Source organism: Heloderma suspectum, chromosome 4 (assembly GCF_057233095.1).
Source record: "Heloderma suspectum isolate Gila_16-S chromosome 4, 16-S_ref, whole genome shotgun sequence".
Classification (NCBI taxonomy): Eukaryota; Metazoa; Chordata; class Lepidosauria; order Squamata; family Helodermatidae; genus Heloderma; species Heloderma suspectum.
In genome coordinates, this window is record NC_139461.1 from 245,286,287 (window position 1) to 245,312,681 (window position 26,395).

General features: G+C 43.8%; 1 protein-coding gene across 3 annotated transcripts in view; it reads left to right on the plus strand.

Annotated features, from left to right (window-relative positions):
• The window catches only part of SCUBE3 (signal peptide, CUB domain and EGF like domain containing 3), a 165,301-nt gene that overhangs the window by 107,604 nt on the left and 31,302 nt on the right, over nucleotides 1–26,395 (plus strand). For all 3 annotated transcript variants that reach the window (XM_084853062.1, XM_084853063.1, XM_084853064.1), the window contains 3 exons: nucleotides 4,815–4,931; nucleotides 16,195–16,317; nucleotides 19,469–19,585. In XM_084853062.1, the coding sequence (XP_084709188.1) occupies nucleotides 4,815–4,931; nucleotides 16,195–16,317; nucleotides 19,469–19,585 (357 nt within the window). The remainder of the gene's footprint in view (nucleotides 1–4,814; nucleotides 4,932–16,194; nucleotides 16,318–19,468; nucleotides 19,586–26,395) is intronic.

Consider the following 26,395-nt stretch of genomic DNA (forward strand, 5'->3'; position numbering starts at 1 on the left):
CATTAGCAGAGGGGAGCAATTCCAGCCCTTTCCCTCTGTGCAGGACCTAGGCGCCTCCTGTCTGCACACCTGTCAGCCTGTCCCTGGGCTTCAACATCGGTGGTTCACAGTTGGTGGATGTAAGGGGGAGAGGTGCAGGCTAAACTATCCGACATTACTCATCTCTTCCATTAAACTTCCCTGAGCAGTGGAGCATGGAGGGGGCAGCAAGTCTCTCTCATTGGCTGAGCAGCATCTGTGGGGTTGATGACGTGCACTTCTACAAGCAGGACTCCACCCATTCAACCACGAAGTAAGGTGGATTAAAGTGCAGTTTGACCTGTGAAAAGCGGGTTTTAAGGTTGTGTTTACTCCACATTTTTTGCTTTGTGTGTTCCTGACAGAATCCAAAGCCGATTTCATGAAAATCCACATTAAACATGAAAGCGTTTCACATTCGTTGCCATGTAGATCTGGCCCAGGTGTTGACATTTGCAGGGGATAATTGGTAGGCAGGTGAAAGGACAAGTACCGTCCTTCCACAGATTTTTCCCTGCAAATTCCTGGTGAGTCCTCTCACTATCTGTCACTCTAACAGAGATGATCACAGGGTTGTTGTGAGGATAAAATGGAATGACCTCACTTACTCCATCTACCCTGACCACCTTGGAGAAGGCAGGGGGAGGGGATACCAATGTGATAAAAAATATTTAATATAGTCATTTTAAAGTTTTAATGCTGGATAGCTACAAAATACCAAAAACATGACAATCACACTAAGATGTTTAAAAGTAGCTACCCATTGCAATCACTGCAGAATGTTTGTTGTTGTTCAGTCGTTCAGTCGTGTCCGACTCTTCATGACCCCATGGACCATAGCACGCCAGGCCTTCCTGTCCTGCGCTCTCTCCCGGAGCGTGCTCATGTTCATATTCATTGCATCCGTGATGCTATCTAGCCATCTCATCCTCTGCCGTCCCCTTCTCCTTTTGCCTTCAGTCTTTCCCAGCATCAGGGTCTTTTCCAGGGAGTTTTCTCTTCGCATTAGGTGGCCAAAATATTGGAGCTTCAGCTTCATTATCTGTCCTTCCAATGAGCACTCAGGGTTGATTTCCTTTAGGATGGACTGATTTGACCTCCTTGCAGTCCAGTGGACTCGTAAGAGTCTTCTCCAGCACCACAGTTCGAAAGCATCGAGTCTTCGGCGCTCAGCCTTCCTTATAGTCCAGCTCTCACAGCCATACATTACTACTGGGAAAACCATAGCTTTGATTAGACGGACCTTTGTCGGCAAGGTGATGTCTCTGCTTCTTACTATGCTGTCTAGGTTGGCCATAGCTTTCCTCCCAAGGAGCAAGCGTCTTTTAATTTCATGGCTACAGTCACCGTCTGCGGTGATCTTGAAGCCCAAGAAAGTAAAATCTGTCACTGCTTCCATTTCTTCCCCTTCTATATGCCAGGAAGTGATGGGGCCAGATGCCATGATCTTAGTTTTTTTAATGTTGAGTTTCAAAACAGCTTTTGCACTCTCCACTTTCACCCTCAACAAGAGGCTCTTTAGATCCTCTTCGCTTTCTGCCATTAGGGTGGTATCGTCCGCATATCGGAGGTTGTTGATAATTCTCCCAGCAATCTTAATTCCGACCTCTGATTCATCCAACCCGGCATTTCTCATGATGTACTCTGCATATAAGTTAAATAAGCAGGGTGACAATATGCAGCCTTGTCGTACTCCTTTCCCAATTTTGAACCAATCGGTTGTTCCATGTCTGGTTCTTACTGTTGCTTCTTGACCCTCGTACAGGTTTCTCAGGAGACAGGTAAGGTGGTCTGGTACTCCCATCACTTTAAGAATTTGCCACAGTTTGTTGTGATCCACACAATCAAAGGCTTTAGCGTAGTCAATGAAGCAGAAATATATGTTTTTCTGGAATTCTCTTGCTTTCTCCATGATGCAGCGAATGTTGGCGATTTGATCTCTAGTTCCTCTGCCTCTTCTAAACCCAGCTTGTACTTCCGGTAGTTCTCGGTTCGCATACTGCTGAAGCCTAGCTTGTAGGATTTTGAGCATCACCTTGCTGGCATGTGAAATGAGCGCAATTGTGCGGTAGTTTGAACACTCTTTGGCGTTGCCCTTCTTTGGGATTGGAATGTAAACTGACCTTTTCCAGTCTTGTGGCCACTGTTGAGTGTTCCAGATTTGTTGGCATATTGAATGCAGCACTTTAACAGCATCATCTTTTAGGATTTTAAATAGCTCAGCTGGAATACTGTCATCTCCGCTAGCTTTGTTGTTACTAATGCTTCCTAAGGCCCACTTGACTTCACTCTCTAGGATGTCCGGCTCAAGTTCAGTGACCGCACTATCATGGCTATCAGGGACATTCAGATCTTTCCTGTATAGTTCTTCTGTGTATTCTTGCCACCTCTTCTTAATCTCATCTGCTTCTGTTAGGTCCCTGCCTTCTTTGTCCTTTATCATGCCCGTCTTTGCACAAAACGTTCCCTTGAGATCTCCAATTTTCTTGAAGAGATCTCTAGTCTTTCCCATTCTGTTCTTTTCCTCGATTTCTTTGCATTGTTCATTTAAGAAGGCCTTCTTGTCTCTCCTTGCTATTCTCTGGAACTCTGCATTCAGTTGGGTATATCTTCCCCTTTCTCCCTTGCTTTTCGCTTCCCTTCTTTCCTCAGCTACTTGTAAAGCCTCATCAGACAGCCACTTTGCTTTCTTGCATTTCTTTTTCTTTGGGATGGATTGAGTTGCTGCCTCCTGAACAATGTTACGGACCTCCGTCCATAGTTCCTCAGGCACTCTGTCTATCAGGTCTAATCCCTGAAATCTATTCCTCACCTCCACTGTATATTCATCAGGGATATGATTTAGGTCATACCTGAACGGTTTAGTGGTTTTCCCGACGTTCTTCAATTTAAGCTGAAATTTTGCAAGAAGCAGCTCATGATCTGAGCCACAGTCAGCTCCAGGTCTTGTTTTTACTGACTGTATGGAGCTTCTCCATCTTTGGCTGCAAAGGACATAATCAATCTGATTTCGATATTGACCATCTGGTGACGTCCATGTGTAGAGTCGCCTCTTGTGCTGTTGGAAATGAGTGTTTGCTATGATCAGCATGTTCTCTTGGCAAAACTCTATTAGCTTTTGTCCTGCTTCATTTTGTACACCAAGGCCATGCCTGCCTGTTATCCCGGTGATTTCTTGACTTCCTACTTTAGCATTCCAATCCCCTATGATGAAGAGGACATAATTTTTTGGTGTTAGTTCTAGAAGGTGTTGTAGGTCTTCATAGAACCGATCAACCTCAGCTTCTTCGGCCTCAGTGGTTGGGGCATAGACTTGAATTACTGTGATGTTGAATGGTTTGCCTTGGATTCGTACTGAGATCATTCTATCATTTTTAAGATTGTACCCCAGTACTGCTTTTCCCACCCTTTTGTTGACTATGAGTGCTACTCCATTTCTTCTAAGGGATTCTTGCCCACAATAGTAGATATGATGGTCACCTGAATTAAATTCGCCCATGCCTGTCCATTTTAGTTCGCTGATTCCCAAGATGTCGATGTTCAGTCTTGCCATCTCATGTTTGACCACCTCCAGCTTACCTTGATTCATTGATCTGACATTCCAGGTTCCTAAACAATATTGTTCTTTACAGCATCGGAGTTTCTTTTCACCACCAGACACATCCACAGCTGAGTGTCCTTTCGGGTTTGGCCCAGCCGCTTCACTCTTTCTGGCGCTACTTGGAAATACCCTCTGCTCTTCCCCAGTAGCATATTGGACACCTTCCGACCTGAGGGGCTCATCTTCCGGCGTCATATCTTTTAGCCTTGTGATACGTTCCATGGGGTTTTCTTGGCAGGAATACTGGAGTGGGTTGCCATTTCCTTCTCCAGTGGACCACATTTTGTCAGAACTCTCCGCCATGACCTGTCCGTCTTGGGTGGCTCTGCACGGCATAGCTTATGGCTTCACTGAGTTACGCAAGCCCCTTCGCCACAACAAGGCAGTGATCCATGAAGGGGCAGAATGTTTATGTTGGACCTACTCAGAATAAGCGGTTTATCTGTTGACTGTTTGTTCCACAACAGGAAATGAGTTAGTGCTATTCAGACCACTATATAATGTGATACAGGTGTAATATTGGGGCATATTACTGTGCATTCAATCTTCCTGTACCTCCCTTGGAAAGATCCAGGCATGCAATTTCACTAATTGCAATTAGTGAAAATATTACGTTAGGTAACTTAACTAATATTAAAATATTAGTTAAGTTACCTAACCTAAAGCAAACAATCCTTGATCTGATGGCAAGTACAATAAATTAATTGTTTTGTTTTCTTTGTTCACATAGACAAAGCCTGACATCTGATATTCTGAACAAAGTTTTGCAAATTAGACTTATAGGGAATATTTTTAAATTACAGTGAACATGAATATTCAAGTTTGGTTAATAACACAGTAATTCAAATTTCATCGTACTAAAAGCTAACATGTTCAGAGATTTGGATTTGAGTCTCACTTTAGATTAGATATTTAAGCCAAATGTTTGTACATCTTAAATTAGAACCGCTACTGCCTCTGTGACATCCATCTCTAAGACATCTCAAATTGGACATTCCTTTGTCAAATACCAGAATCTTTATAAAGCTGCGTATGTTGAATGCCAGTGTCTGGATAGTCTTCAGGAACTTTAGGTGAAGTCATGAATTTATGTACACTTTAACAGTTGCTGCTGCTGCTGTTGTTTTGTTGTTGTTGTTGCTGTTGCTGTTGTTGTTGTTATCATTATTATTATTATTATTTTATCCTCTTTCAGAGACCTGTGCTGTCAACAATGGAGGCTGTGACAGCAAGTGCCATGATGCAGCCACTGGTGTTCACTGCAGCTGCCCAATGGGATTCATGCTTCAACCTGACAGAAAAACATGCAAAGGTAAATGGCAACCAGATGTATATCCAGTGGTTGAGAAAGCATTTTCCGCAGAGAATAGGACTGGATATTGTTGAGTTCCTTCATCTGTTTACAAGTGTATGTCATTTGGGTGGGGGGTGGGCCCTCGGTGGCACCGTGGCGTACTACAGTTATGTGACATAAGTGTCTCATCTCATGAAAGACCATACTGTCTCATTCATGGTGCCCCTGTCCCGGGATGTTCAGGCGATGGCTGTAGCCAAAAGCACCTTCACCCAGCCTAGGCGGATGCGCCTGCTGCATCTTTTCCTGATGATAAAGTGACACATGCTTTAATTATATCTATATAGTTGCACTTTGCTATGTTTTAAGAGTCTTTGCAAACTTCAAAACTGGTGCAGAATGTGCCAGCGAAGATGTTAGTGGGCATTTGCTCACAGGAGGATTATGTTACTCCTGTCCTGCAACAACTGCACTGGTTACCAATCTGTTTTCAAGCACAATTCAAAGTGCTAGTGATTACTTTTAGAGTCTAAACAGCTCGGGTTCAGGATACCTTAGGGACCACCTTCTCCCTGCCCACACCCTAAGATCTGCTGAAGAAGCCCTTGTCTATGTCCCAACTATGGTGGAGGATTGGTTGATGAGGAAAAGAGAATTCTCAGTGGTCGCACCCACATTTTGGAATTCTTTGCCATGTGTAGCTCAGTTAGCCCCCTCTGTTGCTGTGTTTCGCTGGATGGTAAAACCCTTTTTCTTCCATCAGGCCTTTGTTTTACTAGATAGATAATTTTCTATCCAATGTTTCTGCTTTATTTGCTGAATCTGCCTCTGTTTTTATCATATTATTTTATAGAATATTTTTGTATTTGATAATTGATTTTAATTGAGTAAAACCAACACATTCAGTATGTGTCTTGTCTTCATCTGCTGGATCTCTGCATTCTGGGCTGGATCTGTTGTAAAGGGTATAAAGTCCCAAACCAGCCTTAAATAACTAATTATGTAGAAATCACTCTTTACCACAGGCTTGTTCACATGATACGACAGCCCACTGTGGGTTATGTAATGCACAGTGAGCCTGTGGTGCATCTGGCTACCCTTTTGAATCTGCAACCCCCCCCCAGGGGTCGTTGTGTTGTGTGAACCCAGGGAGTGTGGGTTATGCAAGGGTTAGACAACCCTCACATAGCCCATGGTGTGTTTTAGGCTTATGCAAGGGTTATTTAACTCGCACATAACCCATGCTTGCTGGGTTTGCATGACACGACAACCCCTGAGCAGCGGGTGGATATGTAATCTGGTGCCTGTGGATGCTGCAGCTCTTTGTGGGTTAAATAAGGCTCAGTTAAATAACCCATGACAAGCTGTGGTGTGTCATCCGAACCTGGTCAATGAGTCTGAACACCTTTAACATTACCCCTGAGCTTGTGTCATACTCAAGATTGGTGCCCTCTCCTTTCCAGTTGTGACTTCTGTGACTTTTTCCCATTCCAACACAAAATGGCTGTGGTTTCCATGGTAAAACGTAGGGCCCCAGCAGGACCAGCAACTGCATGTACTACTGTGTACTTGTAGAAAAATGGAATTACTAGGAGGAGTGATGCAGCATCTTTTAGTCCCTTTTGAGCTGGCAATTACAAATGCCTTAGTTGATGCTTGCATTGTTAAAGCTGCAGGTATTGAACCCTATCTTCTGTGTTGTTTGCATGTGAAGCAAAGCTTGAGTTATGAGTTAGTAGTGTAGCGATTCTGCACAAAGACTGGGATGCACACAGAAGGTTGAAATGCCTCCATTCTTATCATGCCCGTCTGAATCAGTTTATCACCTTAGGTAGCTTATTAAAACTCTTATTTAGTTTATGTATTGCTGTATATACGCACACACCACTTTTCATGAGGCAGCCATAACCTGGCAGTGGGAAGGCTCACTGTGGTGTTGCCATGTGGAATACATGGCCCATATTGGTCCCTAAATAATTGCTGCCTGCGGCGTGAATTGGTACAGGCAGGCACTGGAGCAAGGTGAAGTTGTGGATGTCTGTGGATGGTGTGGGTTGGTTGTGCACTGGATGCACTTCCTTCTCCCTTCAAAACTGCCTTGTGGCTATATAGTTTACATTCCCAGCATTCATTCAATCATTCATTCATTCATTTATTAAATTTATTAATTGCCCATCTGGCTGGTCACCCAGCCACTCTGGGCGATGTACAAGCATGTAATAAAACAGTTTAAAACAATAAAATTCTACAATGAAAACATTTTCTAAAATACCCTAAGCCACCCCAAATGCCTGCCTGAACAACCACGTTTTTAATGCACGGCGGAAGCGCATTAAAGAGGAGGCATGGCGGAGTTCCCTAGGGAGGGATTTCCACAGAGTGGGGGCCACCACAGAAAAGGCCCTCTCCCTCGTCCCCACCAGTCTAGCTGTCCTGGCTGATGGGACAGAGAGAAGGCCATCCGAGGCTGATCTTGTTAAGCGGCCTGTCTGGTGTTGCTGGAGGCGCTCCTTAAGATAGGCTGGGCCAGAACCATATAGGGTTTTAAAGGTCAAAACCATCACCTTGAATTTGGCCTGGAAAACAACTGGTAACCAGTGCAACTCCTTCAGCACTGGAGTGATGTGATCTCACCGGCGGCTGCCTTTAATCAGGCGAGCCGCCGCATTCTGTACCAGCTGCAGCTTCCGAACCGTCTTCAAGGGTAACCCCACGTAGAGCGCATTACAGTAGTCTAAACGAGAGGAGACCAGGGCATGTACTACCAATGGGAGCAGACGGTCGGGAAGGAAGGGGCACAGCCGCCGTATCAGATGGAGTTGATACAGCCCTGTCCAGCTCACAGCTGACACCTGAGCCTCCATGGACAGCTGGGAGTCCAAAATGACCCCCAGGCTGCAGACCTGGTCTTTCAAGGGTAGCCGTACCCCATTCAACACCAGGTCAACATCCCCCAGCCTCCTGTTGTCTCCCACCAAAAGTACCTCGGTCTTGTCAGTATTCAGCTTCAGCTTATTCCTACCCATGCAGCCACTAACCGTCTCCAGACATTTATGTTTTCAGTGTTCCAAGAAAAGCTAAATGTAGAGCTTTTCTTCCCAGAGCCATCAGTCAATCCAATATGAGTACCAATAAGATTGCTCCATTATTTTGTTCACTGAGTTAAAGGCAAATGTGCAAAAATGGGGCTAGATCTGTATACCCATATGTGTGAAAGAGAGTTCTCATTTCACACACTCAGGGTGTTTACAGACTGGTGGCTCCTAGTGCTACTCAGTCATTGTTCTTCTGTAAGCTACATGAGCAACTGCAATTTACTTTCCACGCTATAGCCCTTCTTGTGTATGAACATTCCAGTAGGTTCCACTAGCAGTTGTGACATAGCTGTATGGGTGGGAGGAGACAATTCACTTGAGCATTCCATTAAAAAAAATTGGGAGGATCATTTTTTAAAGTATAGTGCTATTGTGCAAGTACTTCAGTAATGTTAAAAGCTAGAAGAAAAAGGAAACATTTTAAAAATAGGGGGAAAGGAACATTTATTTATTTACAATATTTATATACCACTCCACATCAAAGATTTCAGATCAGTGAACAACAAGATAAAAGAATAAAACACCATATTAAAACAATTAAAACATTTCAAAAGAAACAGATTCTGAACTTAATAAACCTCTGCTGGTCACTCAAGGAAGGCCTCTCGAAATAACAATGCCTTCAGGAGGCGCCAAAAGCAACACAACGTTGATGCCTGTCTGACCTCTAAAGGTAGGGAGTTTCACAGGAAGGGGGCCACCACACTGAAGGCTCTTTTCCTGGTGGACTTCAGCCAGGGCATGGGCCCATGTGGAACCACCAGGGACATGCCCTTTGATGTCGAGCTGCAGTCGAGCTGCTGCATTCTGCACTAGCTCCAGCTTTCGGACCAGCCTCAGGGGCAGCCCCACATAGAGCACATTGCAGTAATCCAGTCTTGAGGTTACTAATGCCTGCACCACCATGGCCAAGCTATCCCTGTCCAGGAGAGGCCATAGGTGGTGAACCAGCCGAAGCTTGTAAGAGGCACTCTGAACTCTGAACTTGAGCCTCCAGTGACAATGGTGGATCTAAGAGTACCCCCAGACTACGAACCAGATCTTTCAGAGGGAGTGCAACCCCATCCAGGACAGGCAATGAGCCTATTTCCTGGACCCAGGAACCACTCACCCACAGGGCTTCTGTCTTGCCAGGATTCAGCTTCAGTTTACTGGCCCTCATCCAGCCCATTACTGAATCTAGGCACTGATCCAGGACTTGCATAGCCTCTCATGATTCGGATGTCACGGGGAGATTGTCAAGGGCTCCTTGGAGGCCTTTCTCAGTCTAATCCAGTAGCCAGGTCCAGACACAGACAAAGGGATTCCTTTCAAAGCTTTATTCTTCTTTTACAACTTAACAACGATACCATTTGCAACTAGATCTGAGCAGCACAGTACCTATGCCCTAAGTTGGAACAGTTGGTCCCCGTTTGAAAGGGAATTACTGGCAGACCCCTGAACTTAAGGACTAGGGAGAGTTTCTTCCCCTTTTCCCTTGGATCCTCTGGGCGCAGCCATTGTTTGCGCGCCAACCGGGCACTACACCTCCTTTCCGCGCCCTCCATCTGGTGCCGCTCTCTGCGTCTGCGTCGCACGTCCACCAAGTCTGCTATCTGCGCTCCGTTACTCCCTGGACTGCTATCTAAGCTAGGAATGTTGGTGGGAGGAATCTCCGTCAGCTGTTGGCCCTGGGAAAGAGGAGCGTGCTCCCCTCCCAGGAGCAACTGCTCTTCCTCAGAATCAGAACTACTCTGGGATTCTATGGGCTCAGTGTCCACCCTGACAGAGATAGAGCTGCATGTCATCAGCATACTAATGGCATTTAGCTCCAAATCCCCTAATGACCGCTCCCAGTGGCCTCATATAGATGTTAAACGACATTAGGGACAATGCTCAATTGCCAAGGGGCCAAGGAATAGCCACCCAATGTTACTTTCTGAAATTGGCTTCATAGGTAGGACTAGAACCACTGTAACACAGTGCCTCCGATACCCATCCCACAGAGTCGACCCGGGAGAATACTATGGGTGATGGTATCAAAGCCGATGAGAGGTTGAGCAGAATTAGCACAGTTGCACTCCCCCTGTCCCTCTCTTGATAAAGGTCATCCATCAGGGCAACCAAGGCTGATTCAGTCCCGTAACCAGATTGAAACCCAGACTGGAATGGGTCTAGATAATCAGTATCCTCCAAGAGCACCTGCAGTTGCTCTGCCACAACCCCATCAAGTACCTTCCCTTGGAAAGGGGTATTTGTGACTGGGCAGTAGTTGTCTAATACCGTTGGGTCCAGAGTGGGCTTCTTCAGGAGTGGTTGTGCTACTGCCTCCTTAAGGACAGCAGGGACCACTCCTTCCTGCAGGAAAGCATCTATCACTCCCTGAACCCTCCCAATCATTAGCTTTTATTAGTGAAGAGGGTCAGGGATCGAGAGGGCACATGGTTGGTTGGATTGCTGCATACACCTTGTCTGCATCATCAGGCTGCTGTTATTGGAACTGATCCCACAAAATCGGGCAGATGGTGGCGTCAGACACCTCAACTGGAACTGTGCTAACACCAGCGTCATGTTGGCTGTGGAGACAAGCAATTTTGTCCTCAAAAGTGCGATGCAAAAAGGTCACAGAGGGTCTTTGATGGGGCTAGGGCCCCATTTGCTGGGGAGGGTGCTAACAGCCTCTGGACCACCCAGAAGAGTTCCGCTGGACAGCTACTCAAGGACGCAATGGAGGCAGAAAAATAAGCCTTCTTTGCTGTCCGCACCACCACACGGTAGTACTAAAATGGCATCAAATGCAAAGGCAGTGTATTTGGCGGTTTGGGGGGGTTAAAATATAAAAATCAGTTTTAAAAATTGTGCTAAAATACTTTTTCTTTAGGTGCGGTATGTTTAAATTTCCACCCCCAAAAGGTGAAAAAGTGCAATTTAAAAAAATCAATTTTTAAAATGGCTAAAATGCCACTAATTGGGAAGCCAGCTGATATGTCACTGCACAGGTACACTGAGGAAGCCAGCTGATATGTCACTGCACAGGTACACTGAGGTACCTGATACCTCACTACACACATCAAAACATGCCTCGTAAAAAAGATGGAAAAGAAGCACCACAGTTATCTACACCTGTGGGGTTTTGTGCTACTGTTGTGTACCTTTTTTTAAAAAAGTTGGATTTTTTGCGTTTTGAGAAAATATTGGATTTGATGATGTCCCATAAAGAGTGTGTGAACAAAGCTTAGCTATTCCTCAGGAAAAACCTAATGTGGAAGCATCCCCAGTTAACTATGGCTCCTAGCACTACCAGTCAGAAGGAACTGTGCTCTAATTCAGTTAGGGTTTTTTCCCCCTTAATCATTATGCAGAATGAAAAAAGATTGAAGTGGTGGGAAAACACAGGAAGGTTATGAGTTGAAGGTGATGTCATCTGGACCTCCTGTAAAAGTCTGTGAATGAGGCACAGTGACAGTGCTATAAAAGACTGATTTGGAAAGACACTAACTCCTTCGTAATCACTGTGCTAAATTAGCCTTCAATGCACATATATTTTTCCTCCTCCCTCTCCATCCTTTTTCCCAGTGGGCCTGTTTGCATGACCATGGAGGGGGAAATAAGCCACTGTGGCTTATTTCCCCTGCCATGCCTGCCTGTTGCATGCCGGAGGGATTTGCATAATCACCCTCACCAGTTACCCTAAAACAGCCCATGGGTTCTGAGTGACTTGTTAAACTCAGTCACAAGCCACCCTGGCTGGATTCACACTGCCCTCTGCAACTTGAAAATTCACAATGGCAGCTGGTACGTGGTGCAAACCACCATGGCTTATTTTCCCCTCTGTGATCATCTGAACCCACTCGTTGTGCCTTGTCCTTCAGATTGTAATCCTGGGGACCAGCGACTGTCTTGTTTTCATTTATTTTTTTCATTGATTGGTGCTCTGGGAGCCTTTTCATCTGAAAAGCAAGATAAAAATTCTTTAAAAAAATAAAAACCTTAAGTTGCAGCTCCTTGAACCAGCCAAAGCTTGTATATAACAGAGGAAAAACAGCCTTATATACGAAGTCAGGCCATTGGTCCATCTAGCTCAGTATTGTCTACACTGACTGGCAGTGGCTCTCCAAGATTTCAGACAGAGGTCTTTCCTGTGGTGCAGCTAGCATTGGATGTTGGGGCCAAAGTCCAGGGCCCCGCAGCCCAGGGGGCCCCTAATGGCCACCCAGAGAGCAGCAGGTAAAGAAGGACCCTCCATTTTACTCCTGTGGTCATGATAGCGCTATCATTGCAGTGAATTTAACATATACAACTGCATATGCTCAGAGTATTTTTAAAATCAAAGAAGGCAAACAGTTTTGTTGTTCTAATATATCAGGGATGTAGAAGCCATTTTAAAGCATGGGATGGCAGTTGGAGGGATGGAAGAGAAATGCTAGTTGTGTGTTTCACAACTGAAGTAGTACACATGGCCATCTAAAAGGGCCCCCCATAAGACCATTAAGCCCAGGGTCTAAAATTATCTGGACCCATCACTGGGTCTTTCCCAACTCTATCTAGAGGTACCAAGGATTGAACATGGGACCCGCTGCATGCAAACCATGTGATCTGTCACTGAGCTACAGCCCTTCTTTATGAGAGCTTTTCTAGAAGTTTGAGTTTTCTTCACACAGTACAAGTCCAGTTCTTAGTTATTTGTTGCAAAATATTCAGATATTTCCCCTCAAGGTAGCACTTCTGTCTTCTTGGGGATATCAGATTTACCCAACACGCAAATTCCAAGTTTCGCTGCTGGGAAAATGCTGTTTCCACTGCTACTTCCCAGCCAGGATGCCCACTGCAGTTGAGAGTGCTATGTGAAATATCATTGCGAGTGTCCTCCTAGTGCAGGCACTTACTGGATAGTGCCCATGTCATCAGCTCATGACAAGCAACATAGCTCCCCAGTATGCCTATGCCATTTTAAAAGTAGGAGTTGTTTTTTGCTACTCTAGAGACTGAGCATCACCCTGCTGTACAACTCTCCTCTGCTTGTGCTGCCCAAAAGAACTCTTGTTATTGGGCAGACTAAAATATATATTTAGGCTACCTTTTCTGTCACAGCAGTGCCCCACTGCTTCATGGACTGCTGGCTTTTTATTGACTCTTTGAAGGGTGGGCCTTCTAGAAATGAAGCTATATCTCCCCCTGACTTTTTGTAAAGTGGCAGAGAACAGTATGGCTCCCTTCCCTCCGACTCCATTACATGAGGACAGGATATCATGCTATTGGCATTGGATTGGTACTCGCGTTAGTTTTGCAGTACAAGAAGTGTGTGGGCTTTTTGTAAAAATCATCTGGAAAGGCTCGCAGAGAAAAAGGTGAGACTCTACAAATGCAGGGCGTCTGTGTTCTGTCTCTGGCAGCTCCAGGGAACGTGACCTGAGTTAAAAGGGAAAAAAGCCCTTCTGCTGAAAGCTGTCTAACCGCCTTACTGATTCCAGACCCCATTTGCTTCGTTATTATTTTTCAGCGCTCACCGCCTCTAAAATGCTAGAGTTCCAGGAAAACATAATAACCCAAAGCTGTATCCCCTGTGTCTGGGATTTTATTACGGTTTGGAGCTGTTTTACTGCTAGTTCAATTCACTCACAATAACAATAATAATAATGATAATACTAATAGTAAAAGCTCCAACTTCATAGTTCTTGCTAGAACTGATGGGGTGGGCGAGAGACAAGGGAGCAGCCTTGGATGAGGTCTGCTGAGCTCTCTTTCTGGGATTCATCAGCCTTGGCTCATTCTATTTTACAGACCATTTCCTAGCAGTAAACTTTCTGGCTTCTAAGTAAAAATATCTCTTAACAGGTAGTAGGAGCTTTTTGAGAATTTGGGGAATTATGTGTGTGTTGGGGGGCAGGTGTATTTTGTTGTTTTTCAAAACAGCCCAATAGTAAAGTTTTAAAACAAATGTTCACATTTATTTTCAAAACTACTGTTCTCTGAAGATTATTTCATCTTCCAGTTTACTTATTCTTTACAGTCCCTCCCCATCCTTATTTAAATACCCAAAGCCACTTCAGGCACAATCCTATGCATGTTTAAATGGAAAAAAGTCCTACAACTTCCAGCACTCGGGAAGCAAAGGACTCAGCCACTATCTTTCATGTTCTAGTACTTCTCACCTTTTACTGCTGTCAGGATTTGGGGTTGCCTGTGAGGACAGTTCTGAAACTTCAGCTAGTTTAGAATACGGCAGCTCACCTCCTGCCAGAAGTCAATCATCAAGCACATACAACACTGATTCTTTATTATCTTCACTGGTTCCCAGTTTGCTTCTGGGTCAAGTGCAAGGTGGTGGCATGGGGGTTTAAAGCCCTGAATGGCTTGGATCCAAGATATCGTAGGGAAAGTGCCCCTCCCCACTCTACATTCCCCCGCTCCCCATTTAAGATCATCTGTAGGAATGTTTATACAGGTTCCAGTACTATTAGTTGGGAGACTCCCATGTACCAGGGACCAGGCCATTTTTAGTGGTGGCGGCATGTGACATCTACACTATGTAACTCCCTCCTTCCCAGTGAAATCTGACAGGCCCATACAACTGATATTTAACTTGTTATTGAAAACGCTTCTCTGCTGCCAGGCTTTCTGTGACTTTGGAATTTCCTGATTTTATGTTGCTGATGCCTTTAGAAAGCAATCCTATGGCCACTAGACAGCGACCAGAACTCATGGGCTGTTTTAGGGTTGCAGGTGGCTTGTTAACCACTCTGATAACCCACCCTCGCTGGGTTTGCATGTAACGATATGCTACAGTGCCCCACACCCCACCACAGCTCAAATATTCAAAATGTTGGCTGCTGCCACAATGGAAAGCCCCATGGGGAAATTCACCCACGGTGGTTTCTCATTATGTGCAAACTGGGTCAATATCTGAGGGGCCATATGATGCAGGGGATCTCCTCCTCCAGGGCTGGGGACAGAGCTCTGAACTTGGAGGAGGAGAGTTGACTGTGGAACTCCTTACCTCAAGCCCCTCCCAGCTGCCACAAAAGGTCCTCAGTGGCTCAGTCTCCCAAGATTGGGGAATCCAACCTCAGCAAGAGAAGGAATGGGTGAGTTGGAGGTGGGCCAGCGGGCAGGATGCAGAGAAGCCATGGATCTGCTGGATCCAAAGGCCTCTCAGCTCCCGTCCCTTCCCACAGCAAAGAGTGGGGACTGGACAGGCTCAGAAGCCCATCTAATATAAAAAGCTATTTTGGAGGACAGAGAGGCAAATATAGTCTCTGTCACTCCTCCTGCTCTGTAGGCAAGAGCTTGGCACAGCTTAGGATGGATGGAGGGCTCTGTCATCCTTTGGGTATCTAGCCCATAGGATTGCATCCTTAATTGTATTTATTTTAAGAACTGCACCATTTGATTAGTGTGATTTTATGTTTGTTTATTCTGTTATAAACAGCTTTGAGGGTGTAAGGGCAGAAAGGTGTGATAAATGTACATATCAATAAATATACATACATTTTTGCAGTCTGCGGAAATATTGTGTGTGTGTGTTTACTAATAAGGCTTGTCTGTTTGTGGTCTTGTGCGAGAAGGCAATGTTGAGAACTGCTGTTAGAGAAAGGTCGTGAAGAAATCCCCAAATGGGTGCATAGATCACATGTACTTGTGTGTTAGGTACCTCTGGCTTGTAGCGATATAATTTCTCTACATCCTTTAAACTGTGCATTGCCTCCTGGATTGTCAAAAATATTGAAGACACGATTGACCTGTTTTCAGCCAAGTATGTTACATGGCTGTTATCACAGTTATAAGCTGCTTCCAGGCAGACGGCTCCTAACACTACCAGTCAAAAGACATTGTGCAGCTATTGTCTTTTCCTCCTTAATGGATTTTATATGAAAAGAAAGAAGACTGAAGAGGTGGTGGGAAAACACAGGAGGGTTACAAATGGAAGCTGACATTGTTTGGACCCCTATAAAATTCTGCCAATGAGGCAGGGCGATTGCATGGTAAAAGCCTATTCTGAAAGCACCCAAGGCACAAAGAATTATGGATACCAGTTAAAATCATTCTATAGGTTGTAACTGAACTCAGCAGTCCCATCCATCTATTCCTTGTCATGAATCACTATTTGGTTAATGTCTGGTGGTTCATTCAGCTATCACATTTTTTCCTAACTGATTCCCTTAGCTAAGCATGTTTTGCCCTGTGTTTTCTCCCCCTCCCCATTACAGATATTGATGAATGCAGGTTGAACAATGGTGGCTGTGACCACATCTGCAGGAACACAGTGGGCAGTTTTGAATGCAGTTGTAAGAAGGGATACAAGTTGCTGATCAATGAAAGGACCTGTCAAGGTAAAGTTTACTATTGTTTGAATGTGAAGATTTAGGGCATTTCTACATGAGGCATTTATTGTGTGCTCATCATTCCCTTACTCACAATTGTTTACCACTTCTTTAAACAATATCGTGACCCTCCAGTGTCACTTTTGGGTCTAACCAGCACTTATGGCAAGGTTTTTTAGAGCAGGGAAAATGCAGCATTTAATTGTGAAAGAGAAAGAAAGTGCAGTTTCGTCTTGTGTATTTGCTCTATTTCACTATACCACAGTGTCACCTAGAGGTTATGTAGTGTGAAAAGAGGAAAGGAATCGCACCTCATGTAGTGCTTGGAGCTCAATTCTATGACGAAACCATAAATATATATGGTGGATTAACAGCCGATTAACAACCTCATGTAGAAAAGCTCTTAGGCATTGAGCTAGATGAGATGTGGAGTACTCTCAGTTTGCTTACAGTTGTAAGAGGCATGACTGGACTGATCCTTTTATCAAGCTTGGGGTTTCAGTGTGTTTCATACCTGTGCGTTTGCCATGTGATTACTATGAATTTTATATAGCTAATCTTTTAGGTTGCTTCACAGTAAGATAAACACGCACATACACACCATGCACCAGAGTTAAGGAGTGATGGGGCAGAGTTTTCAAGGAAGCATGGTAGCAGTGCTTTCTTCTGTTCTCTATGATAAAAAAGTTGAGATGCTTTGGAAGATCTGGACATAGGTCTGACTGCAGTAGACAGCAATAGGCTAACTACCCATGGCTTGAGGCACCCACCCTGGTAGAAAGGAAAGTTTCTAAAATGCTGCTTCAGAGCTGGAAGAGGGACCTGATGCAGAACAGAACTGCCTACATTTTGTCTCTTTTTCTGTTAACACTGGCTCCAAATAGCAATAAAATGATCTGTCTGTATGGCAGTTGATTAACATCCTACATCTGCTCAGGCCCTTTTCTTGACTGAAATTGCATTCTTATTCCTCAATAAAAATTACTGGAAAATCATATGTAAAGTTTGCACAGTGCAGTTCATTTAAGAATAAATAACTGAATAAAGATGAATTTTGAATCATAGTTCTGAAAACTTTAAAATGTTGGTTTGCTGACTTTAAAACACAGTTTAAAACCCATGGATGTTACCTCAGCAAACACAGGTCTTCAAACTCAGGGAGCATATGCAGGGGGAATCAGAGGGTGGGGGTGCTTAATCCGCCTGCCACCTCTATTGACAGTAGTGCTAAATTTACATCTTGGAGCCTAGCTGGGGAGGAAATGGCAAGGGGGAGGAGTTTGCGGGGAAAGCAACCAGCAAGGCGAAGTATTCGGTACACCACTCCTGCCCACGGATACTTCCCTGAAAATGTCCATCGCTCCACTCTGCTCCACCCCACCCCACTTACATGGGTAACAAGGCAAATCATGGCTTTGGGACTCATGCATTTGCCTCATAACATGTAGTTCCAGAACCAGTTTGTATTACAATCACAAAATCGATGACTGTAAAGAAGCAGGAATATAAAATTAAGGCCCTATCCTAAATTAAAAATTCAGAGAGTCCTTACCATACCTGACAGGTGGGATAGGGGGAAACAGGCTGTGCTCAAGGAGCAATGTGGCTCCTTGAACCCTGCTCTAAATTGTAGGCTACAAATACCTTTCCCCTGCTAGCTGGGGCAGACACGTTGCTGTTGACCAAAATGACACCGGGTCACAAAGCAGGCTTTAAGAGGCAACTGGTTTGGGTATACAGCTCTGTTCAGCATCAGGGCTTTCTTTCCTCTCTGAATCAGCAGCTGCAATTTCTCCCCTCCCTGCTGGCTGGGGCAGACATCTGCTAACATGTGATCTAATGCAGGTGCTTTTATTCTGACTTCATAAGCCCTGGCCCTAGGGAAACCGGGCGTGTGTTGGGGGTTGAAGCAGGGAGAGTTGCTGTATGCTTAGGCTATGACCTCTTTCATCTCCATCCAGATTCTGCCTTCATGTGTTTTTTTTTAATGAGATTGTGGCAATTAAATTAATGAAACCAATGAGATAAACATGAAGCCAGTAAGCTGGCTGTGGCCCACTGTGCCTCGCAGCCCAAATGAAATCCCCTGTAGGAAAAGGTAGGTGGCCCTGGCATCTCCCTTGGCAAAGACTCTGCCAGGAGGCATGCATTCCAGCGAGCTGCTTCTGAGCATCTCCCTGGGCATGTGGCACTGGGAAACTTGCAGACACTCTTCCCATTCCCAACTCTTCCACTCCCCTTTTGGCTTCTTGTGTCAGTCCTGGAATTTAGAACTTCGTCTTACATCTAAGACGCTGTGAGAGGAATGTGTAGGCTCTAATCTTGTGACACATATCCAAGCTCATGCTCCTATATGCTATGTTAATTAATTAGAAATAATTGTCACCTTTCATCTCCTTCCCAGTTTTGTATTTACAATCAATCACTAACACAGTCTATTTCACTCGTCATGTATTGAAAAGCTGGGGGAAATGGACCCCTTTATTCATTCATGTATTCATTCCATTTTTATCCCGCCCTTCCTCCAAGGAGCTAAGAATGGTATATGTAGGCTTAAATCTTGCCTGGATGGACTTCCTCTTGCTCCCCACCCTCTACATGCTTTTCAAATCTGCTCTGGAGGGCAGGTAGGGGCTGTAGCGGGGAGGGGAAAACAATTCTGCCAGTGGTTTCCATTCTGCTGATGGATGGCCAAGGTTGGATACAACCCATGGTTTCCCCCTTTTATCCTCACAGTGGGTTAGACTGAGAGAGAGAGAGAGAGAGAGAGAGAGAGAGAGAGAGAGAGAAGTGGTCACCCAATGAGTTTCACAGACCTTTACCTTCCCTCAGCCTCCCTGATTTTGAGCGTGACATGGTGGTTGAAGAGTGTTAAGTCATACCGGATGTGAATTAAATTATCTTCAGTATGTGTTCTTGGTTCTGTTTCTTGTAAAGTCCAAACCTGACAATGGAGCCTAGATTACAGAGGTAATAATGCCAGCTGGATATTTATTTATTGTTTCTATTGGAATATTGTTAAAGGAAATGTTCTCCTGTGTCTGGACAGTGGGTACAGTTTCAGAATTTCTGGCTAGTGATGGAGCAAAGTTATCCAGGTCTTGGGGAAGTACTGCCTAGTTGTTGGAATGTGGCTTATGGTCTCTTTTCCTATCCCCAGATATCGATGAATGCTCCTTCGACAGAACCTGTGATCACATCTGTGTAAACACACCAGGGAGCTTCCAGTGCTTGTGCCACAAAGGCTACACGCTGTATGGACTCACCCACTGTGGAGGTATCAGTGTGAAAGCTGGGGATGTGTGGAGTTTGGGCTGTCTCTGAAGCCTCTTTCCTGTGTTTTCACCCTTCTACATTTCCCCAGCAGTGTTGCCCTCTTTCTGATCCAAGCTGGAGCATAGTGTCTCTGGCCTCCAAGGGACCTTTCCAGATTGGTTGGCCTCAAGTAGGGTTCATCTTCATTCACACATTTATTAAATTTATGTGTTGCTTCCCACTACCACTGAAGTCTCAAAGAAAAAGAAAAATATATAAAAAAAAGAAAAATACAAAAAAACCCTAAAACATAATCACATCATCAGTAAGCATAGGGATGTATGAAGCTGTCAGTAATAGTGAGTCAGACCACTGGGCCATTTAGCCCAGAGTGTTCTTTTCTTACTGACAGTGGCTCTCTTAGTTATTGAGAAGAAATCTATCCTAGTCTTGCTGAAATCCTTTTGAGTGAGAACACTGGGGATTGAACCTGGGACCTTCTGCTTGCAAAAGCATGTGCTTCGCTCTCCCCAGTGCATCTTAGGGGGCCTAGCCTGGCAGTATTTGCATGGTGAACCCTTACATTGTGTATTTGCTGGATTTTATGAACTCTGTTTGCCTTTGCTTGAGGTCTAGAGATGATAGTTTATACAGAATTGTTCAATATGCAAAGTTCTTTGTAGTCTCTATCTAATTTGTCCACAAAACAACTCTTCCTGTACTACATAAAAATTAAACTGAGACTTGCCCAAAGCCAATGAGGCTGAACAGAGATTTGAGCTGAGATCTCCTAAATCAGCACTGTTGGACCTCTTTCAGCCCAACATCCGAATTCCATTTCAGAGAGAGGCTCTTGGAGGCTGCATTCCAGTGGTGGGCAAAGCCAGAGGTGCCGGGTCAAAAATACCAGCATATTTTAGCTTAAAGCTCTTGCTGCCAGTAACTAAGAGCTTGTCCACATTAGCAAAAATTCCACAGCATTACCAGGGAGGGAGAGGCATAAGAGGTTGATGACATCATGAAAGGACCCATGAACTTCAATGAGTGAACAATCACGAGCACATGATAAATGCCTCGTACAGAGATACTCTTAGGAGAGGCATTTCAACCTTTTAGAATGGGGGGAAAATGCACAAAAGCTGAGAAACCATGTAACCACTGGCAGTCAAAGAAAGAGGTGGAGCCAGAGGAAGGGGGCATGGATATCTGGAAAACCCTGGAGGACCAGATTAGGACCCCAGGAGGGCTGCCCCTGGGCCTGAAGTTCTACATTCCTGTCCTAAATGCAGAATTAGCATTCCAGCACCTGCACCATAAAGGAGATTTGTTGCTCTCTTCTGGGAGATAGGGGGAAGTATCTCTTTTGTGAGGCAACATTTAATGAATCATGTTCCCTACAAGATGCCTGCTGCTGTTTGCAGAGGGTGGCAGGGCCAGACATTTGTCTCTGCAGCTGTAAACAAGGTGACAAGAGTGATTTGTCTCCTGTCCAGTGGGATGGGAGTGGGGAAATCCCCACTGTGAGGTTTTGGCACCGAATTTGAGATAGGAGGAGGGGAACTTCAGAAAGTTTTACAGTTCCTCAATAGAGAGGGAGGAGAGGATTGGGGTTGTGCCAGGAAGAAAAATGGAAAGGCAGATGGAAGGCGTAGAGGGGTTTGTTGGAGCGTGTTGCTACAGCAGTGTGGCTTGCCACGGTAAATTTAAGAGAGTTATGTCTCTCAAGATGCCCTAGATTACACAGATTAAGGCAGATGCGTAAACAAACTGCAGCAATTACATGCACACAAACATGCACGCAAGTAAAGTATGCATACAACAGACTGGCAAAGTGAAGTGCGCTTGAAAACTGCAAACACAAATTCACCCGGTGGGCTAAATTCACCACCCCTATCAAATTGGTGCAGATGCGTGGACTTCAATGTGTTGAAATGTAAACACAAACAAGAAAAAACAGGATATTGTTCATATGCCAATGTTGTCACAGACATAGCTTTATAAATATCGTTTAGCCCCTTATTTGATGTCTATCCAAAGTGTGCTAAAGTTCTGTGGCTGCCAAGTACAAATCCCTTCTACTTTCAAGATGAAGCTGTTTCTGCTTGCGCAACCAATTTTGATCAGTCTTTCCCATGATAACAGACACAGCACATCTATGGATCACAGGTGTGGACACAGAAATCACATTACAAAGTGACAATTCTAGATGAATTGTGCCTGCATCACTGGAAATGTGGTATATTCTGTAATTTGAGGGAGCTATCTACTTTTAATTGTATTGCTAATAAAGGGTTGAATTGGCAGCTTGCAAAGGAAGAGGTTTTTTTAGCTATAGATTTGGAATCTATATTTGCAGGAGATTCCTGAAAAACAGGAAACATTCCTAATAAAAGCAGGGACTACAGGTCTGAGAAAATATTATTCCACCCTTAATAATCTTGTTTGGGGGCTGGGGGCAGGGACAGAGACCAAGTCTGAGAGAGAGTGACTTATTCAAAGCCATCCAGTATGTTCCTATGATTTGAACACCAATTAAAGCCTTTGTTGGAGTGAGGAGTTGATGTCATGGACTCCATATTGCACTGAAGGCATCCATAGTGAAACAAGGTTTGGATTGGTCTTGGGATAAAACCCCAGGGTGCACTAGGTCAGGGGTGGGAAGACTTCAGACTTGGAGGATCTACTTTGTTTTTTACTAGAACCCCCAGATCCACCAGTTGGAGCCTGCTGCAAAAGACATTTTATTTTATATTTATTTATTTAATTTCTATACCGCCCAATAGCCGAAGCTCTCTGGGCGGTTCACAAAAATTAAAACCAAACAACACACAATAAAACAATTTAAAATATACAGAACATTAAAAGCACAATATAACAATACAACCACAATAAAACCTAGCAGCAGTGCAGGAGTTTAAAATACAGATTTAAAACAGCAAAGATAAAAATTTAGAAAGCTAAAATGCCTGGGAAAATAAAAAGGTCTTCACCTGGCGCCGAAAGGAATACAATGTAGGCGCCAGGCGAACCTCACTAGGGAGCTCATTCCAGAGCCGGGGTGCCACAACAGAAAAAGCCCTCCTCCTAGTAGCCACCCGCCTCACTTCCTTTGGCAGGGGCTCACGGAGAAGGGCCGCTGATGATGATGGGAGGAGGCGATCCTTCAGGTAACCTGGCCCCAAGCCGTTAAGGGCTTTGAATGTTAACACCAGCACTTTGAATCGGGCCCGGAAATGGACTGGCAGCCAGTGCAGCTGGAAAAGTACTGGCATAATATGAGCTCGCAGGCCAGTCCCTGTTAACAATCTTGCTGCCCTATTTTGGACCAGCTGAAGTTTCCAGACCGTTTTCAAAGGCAGCCCCACGTATAACACATTGCAGTAATCATACACTTAGACATACACATGACATACACTTAGAATCAAAGAATTTGATTCTCAGAAATTTGAACTGAATAGAGCTCACAGTCCTTCCACACAAAAATCAACTCCTGTACTGGTTTTCCTAAGCTTTCTTCATTTCAGCAGTATAATGTAGGGCAGGGTGGGGATCTTTTGTTGTTGCCTTTGTTAAACAATTGAGTCAGAAATATTTTCCAATCTTCTGCAAATCAACCAGAGATCTACTAGTAGAACCAGATCTACCAGTAAATCCAGATCTGCCTTCTGCCCACCCTTGCACTAGCCTCACTGTGCATGTCCAGAGTGGGCAGCAGACTCCATTCTCTGTTCTGCAGTTCCTCTGAAGTTTTTGCAGAGCAGACTGAATTCATACCTGGCTCCACCAAACATTTCAGCATTTCATGGGGTGAAGATGAGAGAGAGCTCAGCTGCCTTAGGCCATGTAGTGAATTCATGACTTGAACAAAGGGTTTTCAAGCTCATAGCACAGGTTCTTTATCCACCATGTAACATTCGTTCTTGAGGAAATAAATGGAACTAATAAATATACAAGGAGATGGGAGGGGGGCAGCTTGCAAGGTCATAGCAGAGCAGAAAGCACATGTATCACAAATGGAAAATGTGTAATGGGAGTGCTGAGGCAGGCATTTCATGGCCACTTATACATTGCCAAAAAAGAGGAAATGTATCGCCAAAAAAGAGAACAAAAGATGCCACAGGTTTGCATAAAAATTGCCTACGCAAGTGTGTGTGTGTGTGTGTGTGTGTGCAGATTTACAAATAACTATTATAATTTAAATAGATATACTATACTCTCACTATAATGGGGAAGACTGTGGCCCAGTGACCTGGGTCTGCTGTACACGTGCTAACTGTTGATGGGCAACTTCAAGTACTCTCCTCCTGCTTCTTATGGTTCTTTAAAATGGACTTGGACCAGACAGCCCTTCCAATAAGAGAATGTCTTCAAATAGAGGACTGTCTTCTGTAAAGTAGGACACATGGCCACCCAAGGCAATCATCGTTTTGAGATTTTTATCAACAGCTACATTGTGTGTAACAAAAGATAGTAATTCTGCTTTGCTTGGCACTGGCTGGGCCTCAGCTGCAGTGACATGTTAAATTTGGGTAGGGGTGCTTTAAGAAGGATATGGTCAAATAGAAATTAGCTTAAAGGAAAGCAGCAAAGTCTGTAAAAGATAGCAAAGCTTATAAGAAAATACTGGTGGTATACTTGGTATACTAAGTATACCATGGTATACTTAGAGCTTGTCTGCATTCTGCTTTCCTTAGCAGAATTCTTAAGTGATTAAAGGCGCAATCCTGTACATTCGACAGAAAAAAAGTCCTACACTCTGAGCATTCCCCAGCAAATCATGCTGGCTGGGGAATGCTGAGAGTTGCAGGACCTTTTAATGTCTAAACATCAAAGATGTGGGGAGGACATGTTTCCAGTGCTTTATTTTTCTGTAGAAAATTTTCAGTTTCATAAGTTCATTAGTAAAAATGAATGTATTCCAATTGCAAATACAATATTAGGCAAGCTTAGCAACTTTTCAAGTTGTAATTACTATTTTTCAGGTGGTTATCCTTAGCAAGTATGTGTGAGAATACCAATATGTTACTGAAATACATAAATGTCTCAGAGTGAAATGGAACTAATAAACAGCGACAGCAAAACTAAAGGTGCACCAACAATCTTAGTGAAAGAGAGTTGAACTCTATTGAAATAGATGAGTGATTGTTGTCAGCATATCATACACATTTCTTGGGTTGCTAAAGTTAAACAGCGTGTCAATAGTTTTCAGTACCTCTGTGTGTGTTTTTCCTTAAATTTAAACAGTGTAAGGGAAGTACATGCTGTGGTATTTATATTTTTACAAGTATTCAGGTTTTCTAAAAAATATACATAATATAACGTTTAGATCACATTAAGTGTGGTTTAATTTTTTTCTTCAGATATTTCAGATCAGATACTTGTGGTGTATTGAGACAAAAAAAATTAACATGGGGTACTTTTTTTTATCTTTCTTTACTGAAGATTTCTGCATTGAGCAGGGGGTTGGACTTGACAGTCTTGTAGGCCCCTTCCAACCCTACTATTCTATGATTCTAAATACAAGTAAAATAAACATGCTATATTAGATCTCTCTAAGGCAGAAGTGGGCAACTTGTGGCCCTTCAGATGCTTTGGCCTGGCTGCAAGGTTATTGTATGCACAAAAGTGGGAGAATGAAACAATACCAACTGTGAGCGAGTGGATCATGAAAATGATGGAGCTGGCAGAGATGGCAAAACTTACTATTAAAATTAAAGAAGGATCAACAAATAAATTTATGTTAGATTGGAAACCTTTTATAGAATTTGTACAAGAAATAGAGAAAAATGATATCTATGTATGTGGATTTTGAACTTTGAGATGGTTAGTTCTCGTTGTTGTTATTGTTAAAATTAGGAGAGAAATGAGAGAGCCGGGAGAGCCGGGTTCTAGTCCCCACTTGGCCATGGAAGCTCACTGGGTGACTCTGGGCCAGTCACAGACTCTCAGCCCAACCTACTTCACAGGGTTGTTGTTGTGAGGATAAAATGGAGAGGAGGATAATGTAAGCCGCCTTGGGTTCCTTGCAAGAGGAAAAAAGGTGGGATATAAATGCAATAAATAAATAAATAAATGTATGATATACAACTAAGATAAGAAGTAGAGAATAATAATAATAAGCATTTGTTGTGTAAGGGGGGGCCAAAGGTAGATATCTTATATTCTTAAGATATATTTTAGTGTATGTATATTGTGTGTTTGTTGTTGTTGTTGTTGTTTTCTTTAAAAAAAAAATAAAACTTATTATATTAAAAAAAAAGAGAGATGTTTTGGCCTATGTGAGCCCTCGCCAGTATAGCCAATGGTGAGAGAAGATGGGAGTTACAGGCCAAAACATCTGGAGGGCCACAAGTTGCCTACTCCTGCTGTAGGGCATCAGAAGATTTTCTGATGCAAACTGAAAATGTTCCTATGCAAATGAACCTAATTTGCATTGGAAAATTTTCTGATACAAACTGAAACTTTTTCTATGCAAATGCCCATATGAAAATTTCCAGAAATTTTTCTGGAAGCATGTCCAGTTCAAAATGTTCCAGAAAACTTGCATCACTGCTAAACATGTATAGGATTGTGCCCTAAGGAATGAAATTATATGCTAGACTAAACACCTGCAGCCAAAGATGTCCCCAGTTATTTTGAATAGATATGTGAATTTCTGCCCTCCTTACCTTTATACACCCCTTTTCACAAAGAGTCCTCCCTGTTCCAAGGCTGTGTAAGGTTTCCTTTGTCTCCCTCCAGCTTCCTTGATTGCATCACCCTGACCCCCCATCTTCCCCATTCCACCACCACAATTGTCCCAACTTGTGTTGAGACTTGCTCTGTTTCTTTT